The 23,682-nt window shown below is 41.7% G+C and overlaps 1 protein-coding gene across 2 annotated transcripts in view; it reads left to right on the plus strand.

Moving 5' to 3' along the window:
• CTNNA2 (catenin alpha 2) overlaps positions 1-23,682 on the plus strand; it is a 540,562-nt gene that overhangs the window by 136,601 nt on the left and 380,279 nt on the right. For both annotated transcript variants that reach the window (XM_035103044.2, XM_035103046.2), the window contains exons 6-7: positions 334-600; positions 21,634-21,837. In XM_035103044.2, coding sequence (XP_034958935.1) covers positions 334-600; positions 21,634-21,837 — 471 coding nt within the window. The remainder of the gene's footprint in view (positions 1-333; positions 601-21,633; positions 21,838-23,682) is intronic.

The following is a 23,682-nucleotide window of genomic DNA, read 5'->3' on the forward strand; positions in this document are numbered from 1 at the left end:
TTTGCTGCTGCCACCTGCATGATCAAGACTGTCCTTTTTTGAGCAGCTGCAATTGCGTGGACCTTGTCAGCAGTCCTGTTATGGAGGTCTTGGCTCATACAGTTGATGCAGCTACAGTTCCTGTTAGGATGTAAGACTGCCAGGACCCCCTCATATGTCCATAGAAGATGGTTTTAGGGCTCTTGAAGAAGAGAACTAAGGTGTTATGTATGCTCTCTGAGCTCCTTGGAGAAAGCAGAGGGTCCAAACCAGACTTTTAACATTTCCTCCAAACCATTGGTTAGGGGAAAAAACCCTATGCTTATATATGTATGTCTGTATATTTTGCAACAGGAACTCAAGGATCCCCACTGTCGGGATGAAATGGCTGCTGCTCGTGGTGCCCTGAAGAAGAATGCCACCATGCTTTATACTGCTTCTCAAGCTTTCCTCCGTCACCCTGACGTAGCAGCAACCAGAGCTAACCGGGATTACGTCTTTAAGCAAGTCCAAGAAGCTATTGCTGGCATCTCAAATGCTGCTCAGGCCACCTCACCAACTGATGAAAACAAGGGACACACTGGCATTGGGGAACTCGCTGCAGCACTGAATGAGTTTGATGTAAGTGTGTGTGTGTGTGTGTGTGTGTGTGTGTGTGTGTGTGTGGTTTTTTCCCCCAGCGTGCATGAAAAGAAAGAGGGGGTGTTTACTTTCACATTGCAATGATTTCTAGGAGTGAAGGCTAAAGTTGGAATTAATACAACACAGTGAAAAACAGTATGCAGGACTGGCCTCAAACATTCTGTGTCTTCTGGCACAGAATAAGAAGATGTCTTCTCTTCTTTCCATATACCTAACCAACTGGACCAACAGTTTACTCTTCCTTTAGTGCTGGTGATGGCACTGCACCTTTATCACATCTTAGTGTAGCACATTAGCTGAGGAGGGACGGAATGGACCACTTTGGTATATACAGCTATGTCCTTGAGTAACTTGCTGCCACTTCCTGCCTCCAGCATCTGCTACCCAAGGCAGGTGCCTCACTCAGCCTAATATTAGGTCTGACCCTGATGCAAAGCACTATACTATTGGGAACATGTTATCTGAAAGATCTCCTACAAACCTACCTGGCACTAAGATTTTCCTTGTAGGCACACACTTTTACAATTCATTTAGTTTCTGTGCATGAGAGATACAGTTTTTCCTTTAGGAGTCCCCAGATTGTGGAACTCCCTCCCCATGGAAGTGCAGGTGGTTTTAAAAACAAATTTCATTTGTCCCACATTTTCGTTAATTTAGGCCTTACTGTATGGTTTTAATTTGTAGAGGTGTTTAAGTGTGTATTACTTTTATCTGCCAGGATTTATTTTCATTACAATTAATTTTTTTGGAATTACGTAAATAAATTGTTAGCTTTTTGGTTTGGTTTTGTATTGCATTGCAATGAATTGTGTCTTTTACTTATGTTGCCTCTTGTGGGCTATTCTCAAAAAGGCAGCCTATAAATTAGAGTATAGCTAGATAAGTACTGTAGTATGAAACTCTTTCTGGCTTTTCCTGCCAGTGTATCATAAGCCTTGACCAACTGAGGGTTCCATTGAGGGTTCCTGCAGCAAATGTGTGATGAATTTACTTGCCATCAATGGTGGCTTTGCATAACTTAATTAGAAACCAACAGCAGAGCAGGTTGTTGTTGTTGTTTAGTCGTTTAGTCGTGTCCGACTCTTCGTGACCCCATGGACCATAGCACGCCAGGCACTCCTGTCTCGCACTGCCTCCCGCAGTTTGGTCAAACTCATGTTCGTAGCTTCGAGAACACTGTCCAACCATCTTGTCCTCTGTCGTCCCCTTCTCCTAGTGCCCTCAATCTTTCCCAACATCAGGGTCTTTTCCAAGGATTCTTCTCTTCTCATGAGGTGGCCAAAGTATTGGAGCCTCAGCTTCACGATCTGTCCTTCCAGGGAGCACTCAGGGCTGATTTCCTTAAGAATGGATAGGTTTGATCTTCTTGCAGTCCATGGGACTCTCAAGAGTCTCCTCCAGCACCATAATTCAAAAGCATCAATTCTTCGGCGATCAGCCTTCTTTATGGTCCAACTCTCACTTCCATACATCACTACTGGGAAAACCATAGCTTTAACTATACGGACCTTTGTCGGCAAGGTGATGTCTCTGCTTTTTAAGATGCTGTCTAGGTTTGTCATTGCTTTTCTCCCAAGAAGCAGGCGTCTTTTAATTTCGTGACTGCTGTCACCATCTGCAGTGATCAAGGAGCCCAAGAAAGTAAAATCTCTCACTGCCTCCATTTCTTCCCCTTCTATTTGCCAGGAGGTGATGGGACCAGTGGCCATGATCTTGGTTTTTTTGATGTTGAGCTTCAGACCATATTTTGCGCTCTCCTCTTTCACCCTCATTAAAAGGTTCTTTAATTCCTCCTCGCTTTCTGCCATACGAGACTATAGGACCGTGTGTTACAGTCTCTACCTGCTCTGCTGTGGCAGACAGCAGAGCAGGTAGAGACTGTAACACACGGTCCTATAGTCTCGTATGTTTAGGCTAATATACACGTTATACAAAATGCCTACAGTGATGAGAGGAATTTCCCAAATATATGCTACTTTTAGTCTGATCATGTTCTGGAACTGGCAGAAAATTCATTCCCTCCCCATTTCCCACATGGTAATATGCACTGCACATTTTAAGCTCACTAAAATCACCTGATGCTTGGCAGCTTCAAGCTAATGCTAGTCAATGCCATCCAGAAAGGACTGCACTGAACACCAACAGGGGACATTGTGTTGCATCATAATAAACACAGTAACAAATAGGATGGAGGACACTATGCAGAGCTTCCAGCAGATACTCTACATTGCTGTATTTTACTTGCATCCTTCTAACTACAGGTAATTTTTTCACACTTTTTGATGGGCTTGAGAAATGTCATTTTATCTCTCTAGTATAATTTGTAAGTTGTTTAAAAAGGGGAAGTGATTGTGCATTATTAATATGACAATATTTCCAGTTTATGTGTGAGTGACTTGCTTCCTTTGCACTTTTTTGTTCTTCAGGTGCATGTGATATTTCGTGAGGTTAATATATATGGCCTTCAAAAATAAGCCTTGTTTTCCCTTGAAACATAAACATCATCCTTTTATAGCTTCAGCTGCTGCCTACATTTCTGAAATTGTTCTTGGTTCTTGCATGTATATGTTAAAGCTATCAAACAGACCAGTATAATGTGAACATTGCATTACACAGATTTCAGATGAAGGTCAAAATAAATCTTCTAGAATAAAGTAATGGGAATATTTTAAATAAGACAGGACTGGAACTTCTGATGACAGGGAAAATATTAGAAAGCAGCAGGCCATCCTGGAAAGTAGGCTTTTAAAGAACTGAACCATCAATTACACTTTACAAAATGAGGTCTGGCATGTATTTTAACTTTGATTGTTTGCATCTCAGAAACCCCAAAACTGCTATCTGGATATTTCTGCAGAGTAATTGTTGTTTTGTGTAGTAGCCAGAAAAGTAATTTATTTGTCTGGAAGGATCATTTGTGCATATACCAAAACTTAGAAATCCATTACGTGAAACTTTGTATTTTCAATCTTTTAAAAAACTTATACACCTAGGGTTGCCAGACTCAATAGAGGACAGGACTTCTGTGCCTTTAATTGCCCTGCTCTCTTTTGAGTCTGGAAACCTTGGAAATTAAACAAAGGGTCTGCTGGTTTCTCTTTAAGGTTTCCAGACTCAAAAGAGAGCAGGGCAATTAAAGGCACAGAAGTCCTGTCCTCTATTGAGTCTGGCAACCCTATATACACCTCTTTCCTTTTATCCTGCATTCAGTATTTAACATACTGAATAGCATTCAGTATTTAACTACTTAAAGTGCACCTTAAAAGTTGAGGTTAGATTGTGGCAGTTACTGTACTTCTTCTAATCTAGAGTAACACATATTCTGCTAGCTACTTTATTCTAGGACACAAAAATGTAGAAGATGCATTTAATGATTTGAGTATATAGGTACTAGGGAACAAGTTCCATGCTACCTTGGAAAAAGAAAGAAACACTTTAATGAGATACAGTGGGTTTAGCAGCTAGCCAATTTATTTTTATTTCACATAATTTGCATACTGCTTCAGTCTAAACCTCTAAGCAGTTTACAGATAATATAAAATATGCCTTGCAGTTGTCAAAAAAAGTTTTTTTTTAAAAAAAGGCAAAGTTAAAAATCACTTAAAAAACCCAGAATATAAATAAAACCAGCAGTTCTCTCAAGCCATTAGACCAATCCAACTCCCCTTCCCCATAAATTATGACTTTGATTGCGCTTGAAAACAAAGTGAGTTTTGACACATGTGTGCTGTTTTGCACCTGTGCTTTTTAGAATTCCTCAGACTAGGTGGCTGGTTTTGGCAGGAGCTCAAAAGCTGATTACTTTAAATCCCTTATTTGGTCTCAGTGGAACTGTCCTAATTACTGTAATTGATTGAGTAGTTTGTGAGTTAGACAAGAAGCAGAAAGCAAGGATCACACATCTCCACCCGCTGTTGCTCTCACCAGCTGGGCCAGGGGATGGTGAAATGGATACATCCCATCAACCATGAAACACTTTGTCAATCACTTGAGGTCAGGTCAAGGAAATTCAGAAGCACACTCTGCATGCTCAGTTATTCTTTTCTTCCTTTAAACACAGTGCCAACTTGCAAACACTGCTTTGGGCAGATATTGGTTTCACGCAGGAGCTCTGATCAGGAGACCCTGAGTGGACCTGATTTTCGTGGGCCTTGCACTCGGTGCTTAACTTGAATTTAGTGTCAACTTGCAATCTGTTTTCAGCAGGGATGAGGTCCACTCAGAAGTTCCCATTGAAGCAGTCCTAGCAGGGCTTGCATTTGGCACCAAATTTTAACGGGAGCCAAATACAAGCTCTGCTTGCCAACAAACAATTGGGAACACACTTTAAATATTCCCTTTCTCTTGCAATTGTACCTTTATCTGCTCCACACCTGATATTATAGGTGGCTTGGAAGGGGGGGGGAGACTGCCTCATAGGCCAAATTTTGACAGCTGGTGAGCCTGCTTTGGCTTGTGGGCTGGAGATTCCCTGTACCTGCTGTGAGGCAGGGGTGGGTTAAGTTGTGATCATCCAAAGGTTGTTGCAATTACAAGTCCTATCCAGGGGTGTAGCTTGTTCCTCCAGTACCTGGTGTGGAGTGACCTGCCCACAGGGCCGCCACTGCAGCAATCCTCACGCGTGGACTGCCACCGCGAGCCTCGTGTGCCCCCCCTCCCGAGTGGATCGACATGTCGGAGATCGGCTGGGGGTTGACAAAATTGCCCCCTGGGGAAATCGCCGACATGCCAGTCATGCATGACACCTGGGCAGGGTGCCCCTCCGCCCCCCTATTCCTGCGCCAGTGGTCCTATCACCCCTGACCATTGGCCATGTTGTTCAGGGCTGATGGGAGATTCGAGTTCAACACCATATGAAGTGGGACAGGTTCTCCTCCCCTACTGAAAGGCCAACAACTCTGATTGGGAGGGTTAGGTTATCATGTTTTTCCCCACTTCAGGGGCTGTTGTGGTTTAGTCGTTTAGTCGTGTCCGACTCTTCGTGACCCCATGGACCATAGCACGCCAGGCACTCCTGTCTTGCACTGCCTCCCACAGTTTGGTCAAACTCATGTTCGTAGCTTCGAGAACACTGTCCAACCATCTCGTCCTCTGTCGTCCCCTTCTCCTAGTGCCCTCAATCTTTCCCAACATCAGGGTCTTTCCCAGGGAGTCTTCTCTTCTCATGAGGTGGCCAAAGTAATGGAGCCTCAGCTTCACGATCTGTCCTTCCAGTGAGCACTCAGGGCTGATTTCCTTAAGAATGGATAGGTTTGATCTTCTTGCAGTCCATAGGACTCTCAAGAGTCTCCTCCAGCACCAGAATTCAAAAGCATCAATTCTTCGGCGATCAGCCTTCTTTATGGTCCAGCTCTCACTTCCATACATCACTACTGGGAAAACCATAGCTTTAACTATACGGACCTTTGTCGGCAAGGTGATGTCTCTGCTTTTTAAGATATTGTCTAGGTTTGTCATTGCTTTTCTCCCAAGAAGCAGGCGTCTTTTAATTTCGTGACTGCTGTCACCATCTGCAGTGATCAAGGAGCCCAAGAAAGTAAAATCTCTCACTGCCTCCATTTATTCCCCAGGGGCTACCAAGACCTAATTGTTTTTAAATTGCGAACTGTCCATTTTCATACAAGCTGGTCATATGTAAGAACCTTGGAAGGTTAAGGGGAAGGTTTGGTACCTGAGTTTGCTTCCCTTCTTTCCTCTACCCTCACCCTACATTTCATTTTCTGTCATGTATTTTTAGATTGCAAGCCTGAGGGTAGGAACTGACTTGGTTTTTATTGATTCATAAGCCACTGTGGGAGTCTTCCTGTTCAAGAGTAGGGTGTAAATGCCTTTAATGACTGAGTGAATAAAGTTGCAGTGCAAATTACAGAAGATAATAGAATATCCTGACTCTTGAAACTAGGAGAGTGAAGTATACCTAAAGGGTATCACATTGATCATGTAAATGTGACCTTTACATAATGTAAATGTAACATTTTTTTTTCTTCTGCGGGAGAAAAAAAAAGCAAGTGGCATTTCAAGAATGCACATTCACAAAAGCAAAACCATGAATGCTTGAAACAAAGCCAGTTGATCATTTTCGATCAATTGATGGTACCTCTCATAACAGGCACTGCAGGAACCTTTCTGTTTACTATTGAACCACATAACCTTCCTCTTCCTTGTTGTTGTTTAGTCGTTTAGTCGTGTCCGACTTTGTGAACCCATGGACCATAGCACGCCAAGCACTCCTGTCTTGCACTGCCTCCCGCAGTTTGGTCAAACTCATGTTCGTAGCTTCGAGAACACTGTCCAACCATCTCGTCCTCTGTCGTCCCCTTCTCCTACCGTGTTTCTCATATTATAAGACATGTCTTATATTTATTTTTTCCTCAAAAAAAACCACTATGGCTTATTTTCAAGGGATGTCTTATTTTTTTCCTCCTGCCATGGCTGGCATTGCTGCTGCGCCTATCACTATGTCTTATTTTCGGGGTATGGCTTATATTCCTTGAATGCTTAAAATCCTGCTATGGCTTATTTTATGGGTATGTCTTAAAATATGAGAAACAGGGTAGTGCCCTCAATCTTTCCCAACATCAGGGTCTTTTCCAAGGATTCTTCTCTTCTCAGGAGGTGGCCAAAGTATTGGAGCCTCAGCTTCACGATCTGTCCTTCCAGTGAGCACCCAGGGTTGATTTCCTTCAGAATGGAGAGGTTTGATCTTCTTGCAGTCCATGGGACTCTCAAGAGTCTCCTCCAGCACCATAATTCAAAAGCATCAATTCTTTGGTGATCAGCCTTCTTTATGGTCCAGCTCTCACTTCCATACATCACTACTGGGAAAACCATAGCTTTAACTATACGGACCTTTGTAGGCAAGGTGATGTCTCTGCTTTTTAAGATGCTGTCTAGGTTTGTCATTGCTTTTCTCCCGAGAAGCAGGCGTCTTTTAATTTCGTGACTGCTGGCACCATCTGCAGTGATCAAGGAGCCCAAGAAATTAAAATCTCTCACTGCCTCCATTTCTTCCCCTTCTATTTGCCAGGAGGTGATGGGACCAGTGGCCATGATCTTGGTTTTTTTTGATGTTGAGCTTCAGACCATATTTTGCGCTCTCCTCTTTCACCCTCATTAAAAGGTTCTTTAATTCCTCCTCGCTTTCTGCCATCAAGGTTGTGTCATCTGCATACCTGAGGTTGTTGATATTTCTTCCGGCAATCTTAATTCCGGCTTGGGATTCATCTAGTCCAGCCTTTCGCATGATGAATTCTGCATATAAGTTAAATAACCTCATAAAAATCCTCTTTTATATATCTTTGTAAACTTAATCCAGAATCCCGATTCTAACAGGAGACTAGCCAGATGCCTGCAGCAAATCAGCCAAGCTGCCATTGGTCCCCAGTCCCTGGCATTCAGAGATCAACTACCTCTAAAGCTGGAAGTTCCATTTACTCTAACTTACCTTATTTATTTGACAGGATGTAGAAAGGAGACTATTGCAATATGAACTCTTAGCATCATGATTAAAATAGGTGTATAAAACAGAAGGCTGGGCAGCTGGATGGCAGCACTGAGCACAGAGGTGTCACATGGACTGCTGGATATCAAATGACTTCTGGCATAACTGATAAACAGATCTATTGTGTTTGTATTTTAAAATGCAAACTGAGGCATGAAAGTTTAGAATGGTAAACACAGGGAAAAGTATAGTAAAGAAGCAACAACAACAGAAAATCATGGGAACCTCTTTGCTAATGTGATTCTAGAATTACCCAGTAACAGAGGAAGCAACAGAATAAAAGCAACTGTTTTCAACAATGCTGTGTTGACAGTGCCAATGGCAAAGAAATAGATACAGGAACAAAGAGCAGGCATAAGCCTGGAGGCAAAGCTGTGGTAATGCAGAGAAAGAACCCTTTTTTTGCATCCTTTTACAAAGTACACTCGTGCCATATACTTTGGACATGGGAAAATACCCCCTGTGTGTAAATTGATGCACAAATGCACTATAATTGCCACTATAATTACAGAAGCAGAAGCAGCAGCAGGAAAACTGTCAGTCAATCGTTCTAGGAAAATACAGCTGGAAACAGGAGAAAACTCTTCAATAATTTAGGCCTCTTTGTGACCTGTGCTCACATTGGCTTTCCTCCTCTCTTTTTAAAAACCTTTTGTATCCCCCCCACCCAATATCAGCCTGGCTGAACTGTTGTGCTTCTGTTGTTAGAGGGTGAAGATATTGATAAATGCAGTCAATGAAGGGTCAACAAAGTCAAAATGCTTAAGCATTTTGCTTCCAGTTCCTTTTCTTGTCAAAATCCCTCCCCCACGTCTTTTGCTAGGAGGGACTCAGTTCTCCATAGTATGTGTGTGTGTGTGTGTGTGTGTGTGTGTGTGTGTGTGTGTGTGTGTATGTGCGCGCGCGCACACACACACACACACATAGGGAGGGGAGGGGAGATGCAGGCAGAAAAGGGGGTAAATAGCATTTGCCCCTCTATTCCTCCAGTGAAATTCTCAACTTCTGTTTTCTTTAAAAATAAAACAAAACAAAAATCTGATAATAGCTACTGTCAGGGGTTTCTTGCGACTACTCTAAAGTAATGACGCTCCTCAGGTCACTTTTTCATAATGTGTTTATTGGTGCTGATATGTACAGTGAAGCAGGTGCAGAAACATGTCTCCTTACTCCGATGCAGAATCAGGAAGTGCCCCTTGGCGCGAACGCCCCCAACATAAAAGGTGCGGGACACTGAATCTCCTCCCCTTTCGTCTTCTTCGTAATTCCGGAACCGGAGGAAAGGGTCTGTGTTCCATGTTTTCCCTCTCCCCCTTGTCCCCTTCTCTCTCCTCCCGTCTGTGGAGTCTGGGCTCTTTCATCCTGCCTGAGCCCGGGCACTCTCTCTCTCTGTGTCCTGACTTTCCTCCCCCGAGTCTGTGTTTCCTTCGCTACTCTGTGAGGAGCTACTCTTGATTATAGGGGGAGGTATTCTGTACTCTCTCCCCCTTACAGCTACTTTGTGTAATTTATAGTTTCTCTCTCTCTCTCTCTCTCTCTCTCTCTCTCTCTCTCTCTCTCTCTCTCTCTCTGTGTGTGTGTGTGTGTGTGTGTGTGTGTGTGTGTGTGTGTGTGAGAGAGAGAGAGAGAGAGAGAGAGAGAGAGAGAGAGAGAGAGAGAGAGAGAGAGACTCCTTGCCCTGTCTCTTTCACCAATTCAGCAATGGGAATTTGCTATCTGTTATAATTTTTGTTGTGTGATAGAGACATCTAGTGGGCATTGCATGGAACATTTTCCCCCAAGTTAAAAGTTAAAATTCATGAAATGCTCCGTGCAGTGAGTTTCTTGTGGTAATTGTATTTCACATTTGAAGACGAATGCTTTCATGTATAGTTCATGATATGGCCAAGCTTTATCTAAGCGGAATCAGTCCCTTTCTGGCAAATGACTCAGGCAATTCATTCAATAGGTTTAGTTAACATTCTGGCTAACTCCTTTAAAGAAGGACAGTAATAACTGAATATAAACAATTCTTATGATACAGAGGAATGGAAAGAATTCACAGCCCTACAGGTATTACTGTGGTAGAACTTTGAAACAGAGACAGGGGTGGGTGTTGTGTTATAATTATTATTTTCCTGGATTCATTTCCAGCCAGGTCTTTCTCTGTAGGACAAATAACCATTTTGGTTGCCTTTTTTGCACTACAGTTCCCATCAGACCCAGCCTGTGTTAACAGTAGTCAGGGCTGTTTGGAGTTGCAATCCACAACTTCTGGAGGGCATCCAAATGGATACCCTCAATCTAGGGAGTCTTGTCCAACCCAAATGTGTAAGTTGCCCCAGTTGCTGCTGTGGCATTGATGGGACTCCCAAATGCTGTCACCTCTCCTACCCTCAGTTTTTGCAAATTACAGCAGAAAGGAAATCAGCCCTGAGTGCTCACTGGAAGGACAGATCCTGAAGCTGAGGCTCCAATACTTTGGGTACCTCATGAGAAGAGAAGAGAAGAGAAGAGAAGAGAAGAGAAGAGAAGAGAAGACTCCCTGGAAAAGACCCTGATGTTGGGAAAGATGGAGGGGATGACAGAGGACAAGATGGTTGGACAGTGTTCTCAAAGCTACCAACATGAGTCTGACCAAACTGCGGGAGGCAGTGGAAGACAGACAGGAGTGCCTGGCATGTTCTGGTCCATGGGGTCATGAAGAGTCGGACACAACTAAAACGACTAAAATACAGAAGAAGAAGAAGAAGAAGAAGAAGAAGAAGAAGAAGAAGAAGAAGAAGAAGAAGAAGAAGAAGAAGAAGAAGAAGAAGAGGGGATGATGGCTCTAGAAACCCTATGGCAGGAGCACAGGTCTTGGATACAGTTGCATTCCAGTAATCAATCTTGCCACCCACCCAGCTTTTTAAACTGCGGAACCCACTCCCCCAGGAGGCAGTGATGGTCACTAACTTGTGGGGCTTTAAAGAGGACTGGCCAAATTCATGGAGGGAAAGGCTATCAATGTGTCAGGATTACAGATGTCCCTCTTACACCAAGAACACAGCAAGTTGGCTGTTTAATTGCACTTAGATTTATTAATAATTACACAGTAGTTTCAGTCCCAGCTCACAGCTCAATCATCTACTGAGGACGATGTTGAGCTCACTAAAGGGGGGGGGGTGCTCCGCCAACAGGATATCCTCCATCAGCCGCTCCTCCTCCCATTGGACTGACGCCAAGCCTGGACCCTACTCCTTCTTCGTGTCTGTGGGGACTCGGGGGCAGTTTGCCCATCCCTCCCTGTAGCTGTCTCTAAGGCTGCAGTTCCTCTGAACCTGCCTCTGTCTGACCTACCCTATCTTGGGAATTTACAACCGGCACTCCAGGACAGAAGGGGCTTGCATCACTCTCAGTATGGAAAGGGAGGAAGCCTCTGTTTTCCCCCAGCCTGCCATCTCTCCTCTTCGGAGCCCTTCCTGACACAATGGCAACTAGCTACAATGACTATGCGCCACCTCTGTTTCAGAGGCATTGTGCCTCTGAATGTCAGTTTCTGGGAATTGGAGGTGCTCTTGTGCACACATCCTGCTTACCAATCTTCCATGGGCATCTGATTGGCCACAGTGAGAAGATGATGCTGAACTAGATGTTCCATTGGACTGATCCAGCCTGCTGTTCTTGTGTTTTTGGGTTGCTCAATCCCTTCCCCCCAGTTTCTGTTTTGTTTTTGTTTTTGTTTTTAATGGTCATTGATCTGAGATATATGGAAAGGGTACAAAGCCATCAGCGAGCCTTGTTTTATCACCTTCTGACAGCTTCCTAATCTACACTAGTTTTTTGTGACAGCTGAATTAAAACCACAAATGGTTATTCTTGGATCTCAGTGTCGCGAATCCAGTCATTACAGCACCTTTCATTACCAAACAAACAGTCTGTTGTCAGACTTGTCAATGTGAGGTGATTTAAAGGTCCATATTTTAAACATATTGAAGGAACACTGCCAATTTCAAAATTTAACACCTGCAAATTAATGCCAAAGACACTGTATTTAAGTAAAAATGATTTAATTTCCTGTTTATGTGTGTTTTTCTATTGCTCATTCACTTAGGCATTTTTTTGTAACTGACTGCATCTGCCCATGGATGCAGCATTTCATGAAATCCTAAGTGCTGAGGCCAATTGAGCTTTTGGATCAATACCCCCCCCCCACAGGCCTTGCTTACTATATTCCATCTGTGCACATTCTACAAAGAATATTGTAATCTTCTCTGCCTTGTGATTGTTATTTAAAGTAAAACTGGAAAGCCAAGGGAGCTGAAATTGCAAGGCTTTACATACAGTTGCAATCGAAATTATTCACACACACACACCCATTGCAAGTCAGGTTTATTATCTAAATTTACAAACTTTCAGCTGTTTGCAATGAACAAATCAAACTAAAACAATTGAAGTAGTGCAACACAACAATGCTTCAATGCTTCAAGTGGTCTCCCCAAATTCAGCTGAAATTGCAGCTTATACAGGCTTTTCCAGTCTTATTATTCAACCCCCTGAATAGAATCCCTCACAACATCACAATACAACAAGTGTTGTCTCAAGCACACCAGATGCAACTAATAAATGGATTCTTTAGTTGCACCAGGTGTGCTTGAGCTGGAACACATGAAATACCTGAACTGGCTAGGGGTTTGCTGAATGTCATATTTGGCTGCATGTTAGAAATATGGCTAAATCAAGAGAATGATCCAAGAAGGTAAAAGAAGAGATAATCACCCTTCACAAACAAAGAGCAGGATACAAGAAAATAGTGAAGGCACTGAGTGTTCCCAGAGACACCTTTGGAAGCATAGTTCACAAGTTCCAAATGAAAGGAACAGCAGCTACACTACCTGGACAGGGCAGAAAAAGCAAGCTATCTGTGGCAGCAACCAGATGGGGAAAACCCTTGAGCTGCAGCAAGACTTGGTGGCAGCAGGCACTAATATTTCAGTGAGCACTAAAAGCAGAAGGTTTCCATGCCAGAATTCCAAGACGTACACCACTGTTGTTGTTTAGTCGTTTAGTCGTGTCCGACTCTTCGTGACCCCATGGACCATAGCACGCCAGGCACTCCTGTCTTGCACTGCCTCCCGCAGTTTGGTCAAACTCATCATAGATCAATGCCTTGCCGTGGCGAAGGGGCTTGAATAACTCAGAGAAGCTATGAGCTATGTCATGCAGGGCCACCCAAGATGGACAGGTCATAGTGGAGAGTTTTGACTAAACGTGATCCACCTGGAGAAGGAACTGGCAAGCCACTCCAGTATCCCTGCCAAGAAAACTCTATGGACAAAGACGTACACCACTACTGACCCACAAGCACAATAAAAGTCGGCTCCAGTATTCTCAAAATCATATACTGTAAATAAGCCACAGAAGTTTTGGGATTCTGTTCCATGGAGCGATGAAACCAAATGGGAGCTTTTCGACCCCATGGATCAGCACTATGTCTGAAGGAAGCAGAATGCAACATACGCTGAAAAGAACACTCTGCCTACAGTGAAGCATGGTGGTGGCTCAGTGAAGCTCTGGGGCTGCTTTGCAACCTCTGGCACTGGAAACTTGCAGCATTTGGAAGGCAGGATGGATTCATTTACGTATTGGGAAATCCGGGGGGGGGGGGGGGGACATCATGCCAAGGATACCTCAAATTCCATTAAGGCTTGGTTGCAGAAGTAGTCCTGGAAGGTTCTACAGTGGCTATCACAGTCACCTGACTTGAACCCCATAGAAAACCTCTAGTGGGAGGAATGGGCTCAGATTCCCAAGGAATGCTGCAGGAAGCTGCTGTCTGGCTATGCATCCCGTTTGCAGCAGGTCATAGCAGCAAAAGGCTGCTCTACTACCGTAATTACTAAAGATGCCATTACTATTTGACATTCTAGTACAGGCACCCCCAAACTCGACCCTCCAGATGTTTTGGGACTACAATTCCCATCATCCCTGACCACTGGTCATGTTAGCTAGGGATGATGGGAGTTGTAGTCCCAAAGCATCTGGAGGGCTGAGTTTGGGGGTGCCTGTTCTAGTGCTTCCGCACAGCATAACATCTGGAAACTGCTTGTTTTGTGGATCAGTCTGAGGGTCACTACAGTGATACCTTGGCTCTCAAACGCCTTGGTACTCAAACAACTTGGAACCCAAACACTGCAAACCCAGATGTAAGTGTCCCGGTTTGCAAACTTTTTCCGGAAGCCGAACATGCTCCGTTTTGAGTGTTACGCTTCCGATTTGAGTGTCACACTTCCATTTTTAGTGTTATGCTGAGGTCTGTCAGTTTTTGCTATTTATTTTGCAAATGAGGCTCTTTTCGTTTTGTTTTTGTGACTGTGTGGAATCCAGTTCAGCTACTGATTGATTGATTGTGTGACTGCAGTACATTGTTTATTGCTTTCATTTTATGGATCAGTGGTCTCGTTAGATAGTAAAAGTCATGTTAAATTGCTGTTTTAGGGGTTCTTTTTAAAAGTCTGGAACGGATTACTCCGTTTTGCATTACTTTATATGGGAAAGCGCGCACTGGTTTTGGAACGCTTTGGTTTTGGAATGGACTTCTGAAACGGATTTAGTTTGAGAACCAAGGTTCTTACACATTTATATTAAACTAGCTGGCCCTGCCACGCGTTGCTGTGGGTTATTTGTGTGATTTCCCCTACCCTGTGCCGATCCATGACATATCCCTGTGATTCCCCCACTCCTCCCCTCAACCCCCTGGCTTATCCCTGTGATTCCCCCCTCATCCCTGTGAATCCACCAACTCTGTCCTGATCCATGACCTATTATGCCCCCTCTTCCCACCCCCCGGCTTATCCCTGTGATTTCCCCCCTCTCCTCCCCCTACACCCCCACTTACCCCTGTGATTTCCCTCCTCTCCTCCGTCCAACCCCCCCCCCCCCGGGTTTTCCCTGCGACCCGTTTATTTTGCACACAATCATTCCCCCAATGTGTGTGTTGAACCCTGAGGGGAAACGGAACAGTCGTTTATCTTTGGTCATGGAAATAATCATAGAATCATAGAGTTGGAAGAGACCACAAGGGTCATCCAGTCCGAACTCCTGCCAAGCAGGAAACACCATCAAAGCATAAAATCATGTTGTTGTTGTTTAAAAATAATAATTTATGGTTTCCAATTACTGTATATACATTTCAATAGTTTTATAATCATTCTAACATTTCAAAACTCGACTTCCTTCCACCGTTTCTGCAGTTCCTTAAATTTATTTTTTTACATTTCCTGCATATTCTAACTTACTCTTTTATTCATCTACTTTAGATATATGCTCTTATGAAACTTTAGGTTATTACAATAATCCTGCCAATGTCCTTATCTGTTTACAGTTTGTTCGTAAATATTCACTAAATCATATCCATTCTTTTACAAAAAGTTTGTTATCTTGATTTCTTATTTCTGGAAGTTTCACCATTTCTGAATATTCCGTAAGTACTGTATCCTTTCTTCTTTCATCGGAACTTCTTTCCACTTCCATTCTTCTTTCCACTTCCATTATTCTTTCCACTTTTGGGCAAATAGCACTCTTGCCGTTGTAGTTGCATGCATGAATAAATTTCTATACTGTTTAGGTAGTTTTACCCCTATAATTCCCAAAAGGAAAGCTTCTGGTTTTTTTTTATACAAATGTTATTTTAAACATCTTTTTCAATTCATTATATATCATTTCCCAGTAAGCTTTAACCTTACTACATTTCCAACACTTACTTGATTTTGATTTATACATTTTTGCCAATTTACTGTGTTAGATACCATCTAGATAACATTTTCATGTAGTTTTCTCTTAGACATAGCATGCTGTAAATTTTATATCTGTATTCCACAATTGTTCCCATGCTTCTATATCTGTCTTATAACCAATCTATTGCCCAATGTATCATTGAAGACTTTACTTACTCATCTTTTGTCTCCCATTCCAATAATATCCTAAAAATTTTAGACAGCACTTTAACATTACAGTACATTCCAACAGATCTCTCTCCAATTGTGATGTTTGTTCCCCAAACCCTTGTATCCTATCTTTCTTAAATACTTCATTCAAATGGTGATATTGTATCCATGTTGTTAGCTTTCCTGATAAATCCTTAAATTCTTTTAATTTATATTCTACTCCCTCTTTGTTTTAATAAATTTTTATAAGTTGTCCAACCTTTGATCATATTTTTTTTTCTTTACCGCTGTGGCTTCCAATGGTGAGAGCCAAAGTGGTGTTTTGTCTCCAATAAATTTTTATATTTATCCCATACTCAATGCATTTTTTCCTAATTAAGTGACTTGTAAATCCTTTATGTACTTTCACTTTTCCATACCACAAATAGGCATACCAACCAAAAATATTATCATGACCTTCTAAATCTAAGATATGTGGATTCTTCAATGTCATCCATTCCTTCAACCAACAAAGACAAGATGCTTCATAATATAATCTCATATCCGGCAGGGAGAAACCTCCTCTCTCTTTTGGATCTCTCAGTATTTGATATTTTATTCTCAGTTTTTCCCCTTGCCACAAGATATATTTAGAAATACCCTTTTGCCATATATTGCAACAATCTGTCTTGCTGATCCTTGGAATTGATTGAAACAAAAATAGCATTCTTGGTAATACATTCATTTTTATAGTCAACATTCTACCTAACAGTGAAAGTTTCATTCTGTTCCAAATTTCTTTTAATGTCTTCCCAAGTTTTTAAATAATTATCCTTATACAGATTTATATTATTTGCTGTTAACCATACACCTAGATACTTTACCTTCCTTTCAATCTTTAGTCCTGACACATCTTGTAATTTATTTTTGCTCTCATCATATTTTTTACCAAGAGTTTAGTCTTTCTTAATCTTAAAACCTGCTACACTCCCTCCCCCCTTTTAAATCTCTTGTAATACTTTCAGAATTAACTCTATTGGTTCTTCTAGAGATATCACCATGTTGTCTGTAAATGCTTTTAGTTTATATTTTCTCTGTCTCACTCTTTAATTTATTGGTTACATCTTATTTTTGTGCCAATACTTCTAAAACTAATATAAACAACAATGGACAGCCTTGTCTTGTTCCTTTAGTTATTTTGCAATTCTCAGTCAGGACATTATTTACTATCCATTTGCCTGACTGTTCATTTGCCCTGACTCCATTTGCCCTGACTCCTTTTATAGAAGTGTCTCCACTTTTACAAAAGTGTGTAAAATCATGTGTTGACCATCCCACTACAGACACATTTTCTATTACTTTGTCGTTGGCAGCTAGGAACCTCGGAACAATTAATCATAATCTGGATTACATTGTCAAGCTTTGATTTATGACTTCAATGATTTTGATTAATTACAAATGTAAATGAACTGGAACACTTTACATTAGTCATTCACTAACTGATTGTCAGTAGCTATGGGAAGTTTAAGGCTGCCATTGTAGAACTTTTGAGTTACTAAAAGTAAGACTTTCATTTATTTATGTTTGTATCAAAACTTATTTTTCCTGTTAAAAATGAAAAATGTAAGTATTGAAACAGGCCATTATTATTATTATTATTATTATTATTATTATTATTATTATTTTAAAAAGTGTTAGAAATGATTCTCACATGGTGGCATGGGTCATACTTGAATTCAGGAGTTTCATTTATAGCTCATTTTATCAGTGTGTGTGCAAGCATAGGTGCCAACTCCCAGATTTAAAAATCCAGGATCGGCATGGTGTGGCACCGAAAGTCGCGCTGTGGCCATTCTGGAACTGGGCAGAGTGGCACCGGAAGTTGCTTCTACGCATGCTCTTCTTATTTCCAAAATGGCCGCAGCACCAGAAATCGCTTCTGCGCATGTCCTGAGACTCCAGACATGCGCAGAAGGAGCCTCCCCGGGCCGGTAAGAATCCGGGGGATTTACCGGGTTTTTTAAAAAATCCGGGCTGCCCTGCGGGAAACGGCTGGAAAAATTGAGGTTTCCCAGGGAATATGGGAGACTTGGCAGCTATGGTGGGTGAGAGAGAAAGATGGAGAAAGGGAGAGAGAACGAACGTGGTCAGCTCTAGTCAGAACTTCAGCTTAGCATGTGCAAGTCATGGAATAGAGCTACTATATATATATATATATATATATATATATATATATATATATATAATTTAAAGCATTTTCCTTCTACCCCTTTCACACTATATGATTTTGTAGAACTGAATAGGGCTCATTGGGTGCAAAAAAAAAAAATCAATGTGCATTTTTCTTCTTCTAATTGACTAGGAGTTTTGGACCCGCACTAATTTCCCTATTACATTGTTTTACAAATTCTGTGAAGGCGGTGCCAAGGCGGGGAAGGCCTCATCCTTTGTTACCAGGGGAAGCCATTATGCATTCTTATTAGTCTATCTCTTCGTAGCACAATAGTTAAATATTTATATTAATGTAGGGGATTTTGCCAGCCTGTTTTGTTTCATGGCTTTCTTGGTTTTCCTACTTGGTTTTATTTCCTTCTTTTTTTGAAGTGCCTTTCGCTTTATGCTCTGACTGCAGAGAAGAAGGCAACTTTCTGCTTCCGCAGACAGATTTCTCTTAAGCCAATTCTTTTGCAGCCTGTTTTATTGAGCAGCTGGCAGTGTGGGTAAAGTGCCGCAAGACAGGAGCACAAAATGACACTGTTTCTTGCAGCTGCCACCTTGAACTATAAAGAGACTATCATGAGTTAGAAAACAACCCAAGGGTGACCTAAAGCCCCTTATCATTGGGATGAAGGATTCTGCAAAGGGGGAAGGGATGTGCCACCTGGGATTCTGTCTTGCTGCCTGTACTGGAAATCAAATTGTAGGTGGCTGCAGAAAGCATTAGTGTGGCGATAAAATGTCCTTAACGTAGTAAGACCAGAAAATCAAGGAAATTGTATCCACAAAAATAAATATTGCTTTGAATTGGTGTACAACTGTAAAATGGATCACTTTGTGGCTTTACACTTCAAAAATGAAAGAACAAGTGTGATTAGATGCTCACCGCTCAGGGTCTAATCTATTTGTAAGATCCATTCAATTCAGTAATCTGCTTTTGTGAGCATTTTTTTTTCCTGGCTCAAAATCTTTCAGGTTAATCCAATCTCTGCTTTGCTATATGGTTTGAATAGAAATTTTCATTTTACCTCCTTCTCCTCCAGAATCTGAGTAATTGCTCCCTGCAGTTGCCTTACCTTTGTCTGCATGGGAGGTGCAAAGGTCATGGCTTAGTACGTACATTAGAGGAAATAAGGGTAGAAAGATCACATGGGGCAGTGACTGCTTCATGTCACTTACAGGTAAGGAAAGTCTAAGAAGAGGGATGGCATGAAATACTGGAGATGTGAGAGGTGAATTATTTTTACAGTGGGGTTTTGAGATGCAAGAACAGAGAGGGATAGACTTACAGAGTTGGAAGGGACCCCAAGGGTCATCTTGTTCAACCTTCTGTAATTGCAGTCATTAACAGTCGTTAACGGTCATCAACAGGTTTGCCACTCCTATCAGCCCATCACCCATTCCCATCACCCCCCCTCTGACTGTACATAAGGGCCTGGTGACTTCTGTTTCAGTGTATATGAAGACGTGTGCATGCACACGAAAGCTCATACCTATGACAAACTTAGTTGGTCTCTAAGGTGCTACTGGAAGGATTTTTTATTTTTATTTTAACCCTCTGTAATGCAGGGAATGCGAAAGGCTGGACTAGATGAATCCCAAGCAGGAATTAAGATTGCCGGAAGAAATATCAACAACCTCAGATATGCAGATGACACAACCTTGATGGCAGAAAGTGAGGAGGAATTAAAGAACCTTTTAATGAGGGTGAAAGAGGAGAGCACAAAATATGGTCTGAAGCTCAACATCAAAAAAACCAAGATCATGGCCACTGGTCCCATCACCTCCTGGCAAATAGAAGGGGAAGAAATGGAGGCAGTGAGAGATTTTACTTTCTTGGGCTCCTTGATCACTGCAGATGGTGACAGCAGTCACGAAATTAAAAGACGCCTGCTTCTTGGGAGAAAAGCAATGACAAACCTAGACAGCATCTTAAAAAGCAGAGACATCACCTTGCCGACAAAGGTCCGTATAGTTAAAGCTATGGTTTTCCCAGTAGTGATGTATGGAAGTGAGAGCTGGACCATAAAGAAGGCTGATCGCCGAAGAATTGATGCTTTTGAATTATGGTGCTGGAGGAGACTCTTGAGAGTCCCATGGACTGCTAGAAGATCAAACCTATCAATTCTTAAGGAAATCAGCCCAGAGCGTGAAGGTGAGGCTCCAATACTTTGGCCACCTCATGAGAAGAGAAGAATCCTTGGAAAAGACTCTGATGTTGGGAAAGATTGAGGGCACTAGGAGAAGGGGACGACAGAGGACGAGATGGTTGGACAGTGTTCTCGAAGCTACGAACATGAGTTTGACCAAACTACGGGAGGCAGTGCAAGACAGGAGTGCCTGGCGTGCTATGGTCCATGGGGTCACGAAGAGTCGGACACGACTAAACGACTAAACAACAACAACAATGCAGGGAAGTCAACTAAAACATCCATGACAGATAGCCATCCAACTTCTGCTTAAAAACCTGCAATTAAGGTTGCAGTAATCAAGAGATTACCATAGCTTGAATCTTCCTTCCTTCCTTTCTTTTTCCTTGACACTGAACTGGAAGATCTAAGAGCAAAGGGTGGACATTTGCAATTTTGTGTAGACAAAAGTCATTTGGTGACAGATTGAATAAAGGGCAGAACATGAAAAGGACCTGAATCAGTAGTGTGGTGGGAATGTGAATGTAATGTGATCTGATCCTGTCACATAACTTAATAGTGACATCATTTGCATGCAACATTAAGTCAGGAATCCTTTGTCATAAACCTACTTTTGGTGCACAACTGCAGCCAGGCAGCATCTCTACTGCTTTGCTCCCTGTTTCAATGAAGTGGCAACAAGTCAGGATTTAATATTTAACCATGGCTTCCTCTTACGTGCAAACCCCAAAACGATGCCAAATGTGTTCCAAACAAACCACAATATGAAGGCAACTTTAAACTATGTCATTATATTGTGGCTTATTTTGAAGCAATAAACCATGGGCTCCTGGTTGGCATGTAACAAGAAACAGTGCTTAAGGAATGGGCTCCTGATTGGCATGTAACAGGAAACAGTGCTTAAAGAATGAACCCTGCCTTGTTTTGGTGTTTCAGCAAAGAGGAACAAAGCAGCCGCAAAAGGTCAGTATATATGTTTGACCTGCATATGCATTTTGTGACTTATGGAACGCAGGTGCAGATGCAGTCAATGTTTGCTACATTTCAAAAAGGACGATTTAGGAAAAAAATATACTTCTAACCACTTGTTTTCATTTGAAGGTTACATTTTTATGCTTTAAGTATTTGCAGTGCTTTCCTTCACTAGATATATGTTGAACTTTAATTTTGAAATTTGAAACAATTATATATACATTCTTTCAGGACCAGCTGTTTTGGCATGAGTTCCTTAAGTAATTGCTAATGGTTTTTTATTTTTCAGAACAAGATCATTTTAGACCCCATGACATTCAGTGAAGCCCGATTTCGACCATCTCTTGAAGAGAGGTTGGAGAGCATTATCAGCGGTGCAGCGCTCATGGCCGACTCCTCCTGTACTCGTGATGACCGGCGGGAGAGAATTGTAGCTGAGTGCAATGCTGTACGACAAGCCCTCCAGGACTTGCTTAGTGAATACATGAATAATGTAAGTGACATTCTGCTTTTTGATTTCTTGTTCCTCTCTGATTGTTAAATGGTTCCATAGACATGGTTAAAGGTGTGTATGCTGTGGTAGATCCTAAGAGTCCTGACCACTCGCAACCATGGCAGACAGTTTAAGTAACAGAAAGAATTCCCCATTTTGAAGTCTTGTGAGACCATCCTTCGACGAATGATGTAAAGGCACACAAGGTTCATCTGTGGTGGTTCGACCCTAAATAATGCTTGGGTTGCTGCAATATTGGAGGTAACCTCCAGCACACTTCTGCTGCGCTACTCTGCTTGTGTGGTGACACTTCGGTAAAACCACTTCTTATTGTTTGTAGTAGAGTTTTCCCTGGAGGCGGAGGACAAGAACAGGAGTCATACTCAAATTCACAATCAATAGCCTTTTTATTGCTTGAATGGTTGCACAATGCACAAACATTTCTGTTACAATTATATACAAGCTATTTACATTCCTTCTCTATCTCTCCAGCACGGTATAACCTCAGTCCAGTAATTAACCATCCTGACACAGCAAAACTCACAGTATCAGCAGCACATACTGTTTTACTTCCAACCTTGTTGCCAGTGTGTGTGTTGATAGTGTGTGTTTTAGTCGTGTGGAAATTGCAGCCTGCAACTTCCTCCCTTTATTTGCACCTCCAGCTGACACCACTCCTACACACATTAATGAAAATTCTGGAACCCTCTTTAGAGCTTCCAGAAACGTTTATCTGTCTCTTAAAGAATGTTTTCCTAACATGCAAATCATGTATAAAGCTCTGAGAACCTCAGAATAAGAGTTAGTTAAGAGCTTAAGAAGGATTTTCTTTCTTTCTTTCTTTCTTTCTTTCTTTTTAAATAGGCTATGATTTGGCCTGTTATTAAATAGCTTCTTCTGTGGCTGTAAAGAAGGCAATTAATTAGGTAATTATTCAGCAAACAAATTGAATTGATTATATACAAATTGCATATGGGCCTATGCATACTTACTCAAAATGGGGGGGGGAGCCTGCACAGATCTCTGTTAATTGTTTTACTCATCCACATTAACAGATGACTGAAATTACCATCTCAAAGCACCTGCTTATGTATGATGTATTATCTTTTAAACAGCCCCTAAGGAACACCTTTAGTCACAGCAGGCCAAAACATGTTCAGCTGTTTCTAAAGAATAAAACCCTCATTTCATAAGCATCTTGAGATACCATCTCCTTTGTTTTGGATGTTCACGTTTTTCTGCATAAAAAAAAAGTTTAAGAAACAAATTTGTTTTCTAACATTTGTTTTCTAACATTTTATCATCTCGTGAAAGGGGACTGGGCATGTTCTCCTGACAACATATAATTCTGACAAAATACCTGCAAATGTTTTTGAACTTGCACTTTTTATATTTCTAAAAAGCTCAAATTCTGCCACATAGTGGGTAAATTCTGCTAGATATGTACTCAGCAGGAAAATGTGCAAGTCAGGTGAAGCCTTAAACAGTTACCCTATGTTTCTTACACACACACACACACACACACACACACACACACACACACACACACCAGTTCCTTTTATTAGTTAGAAGCATAATTTCCTCCATTATTAACTGTTATGACAAATGTGGGAATGTGCGTGGGAGAAAGTGAAACTGTAAAGGAAGGATAGCTGTTTGCTAACAGTCTAATTGGAGCTATTAAATGAGTGTGACTTGCCTGAGTTCCCTGGAGGTGCTGAGTAATCTCTTATCATTATGGCAAGCACACTCAGTGAAATATTTGAAATCTATTAAATACAGTGATTTGAATTTCCAGGCATATGAACCACAACCTTACCCAGCAAAATACACAATACTTTATAT

This window comes from Zootoca vivipara, chromosome 9, assembly GCF_963506605.1.
Source record: "Zootoca vivipara chromosome 9, rZooViv1.1, whole genome shotgun sequence".
In the NCBI taxonomy this organism is placed as follows: Eukaryota; Metazoa; Chordata; class Lepidosauria; order Squamata; family Lacertidae; genus Zootoca; species Zootoca vivipara.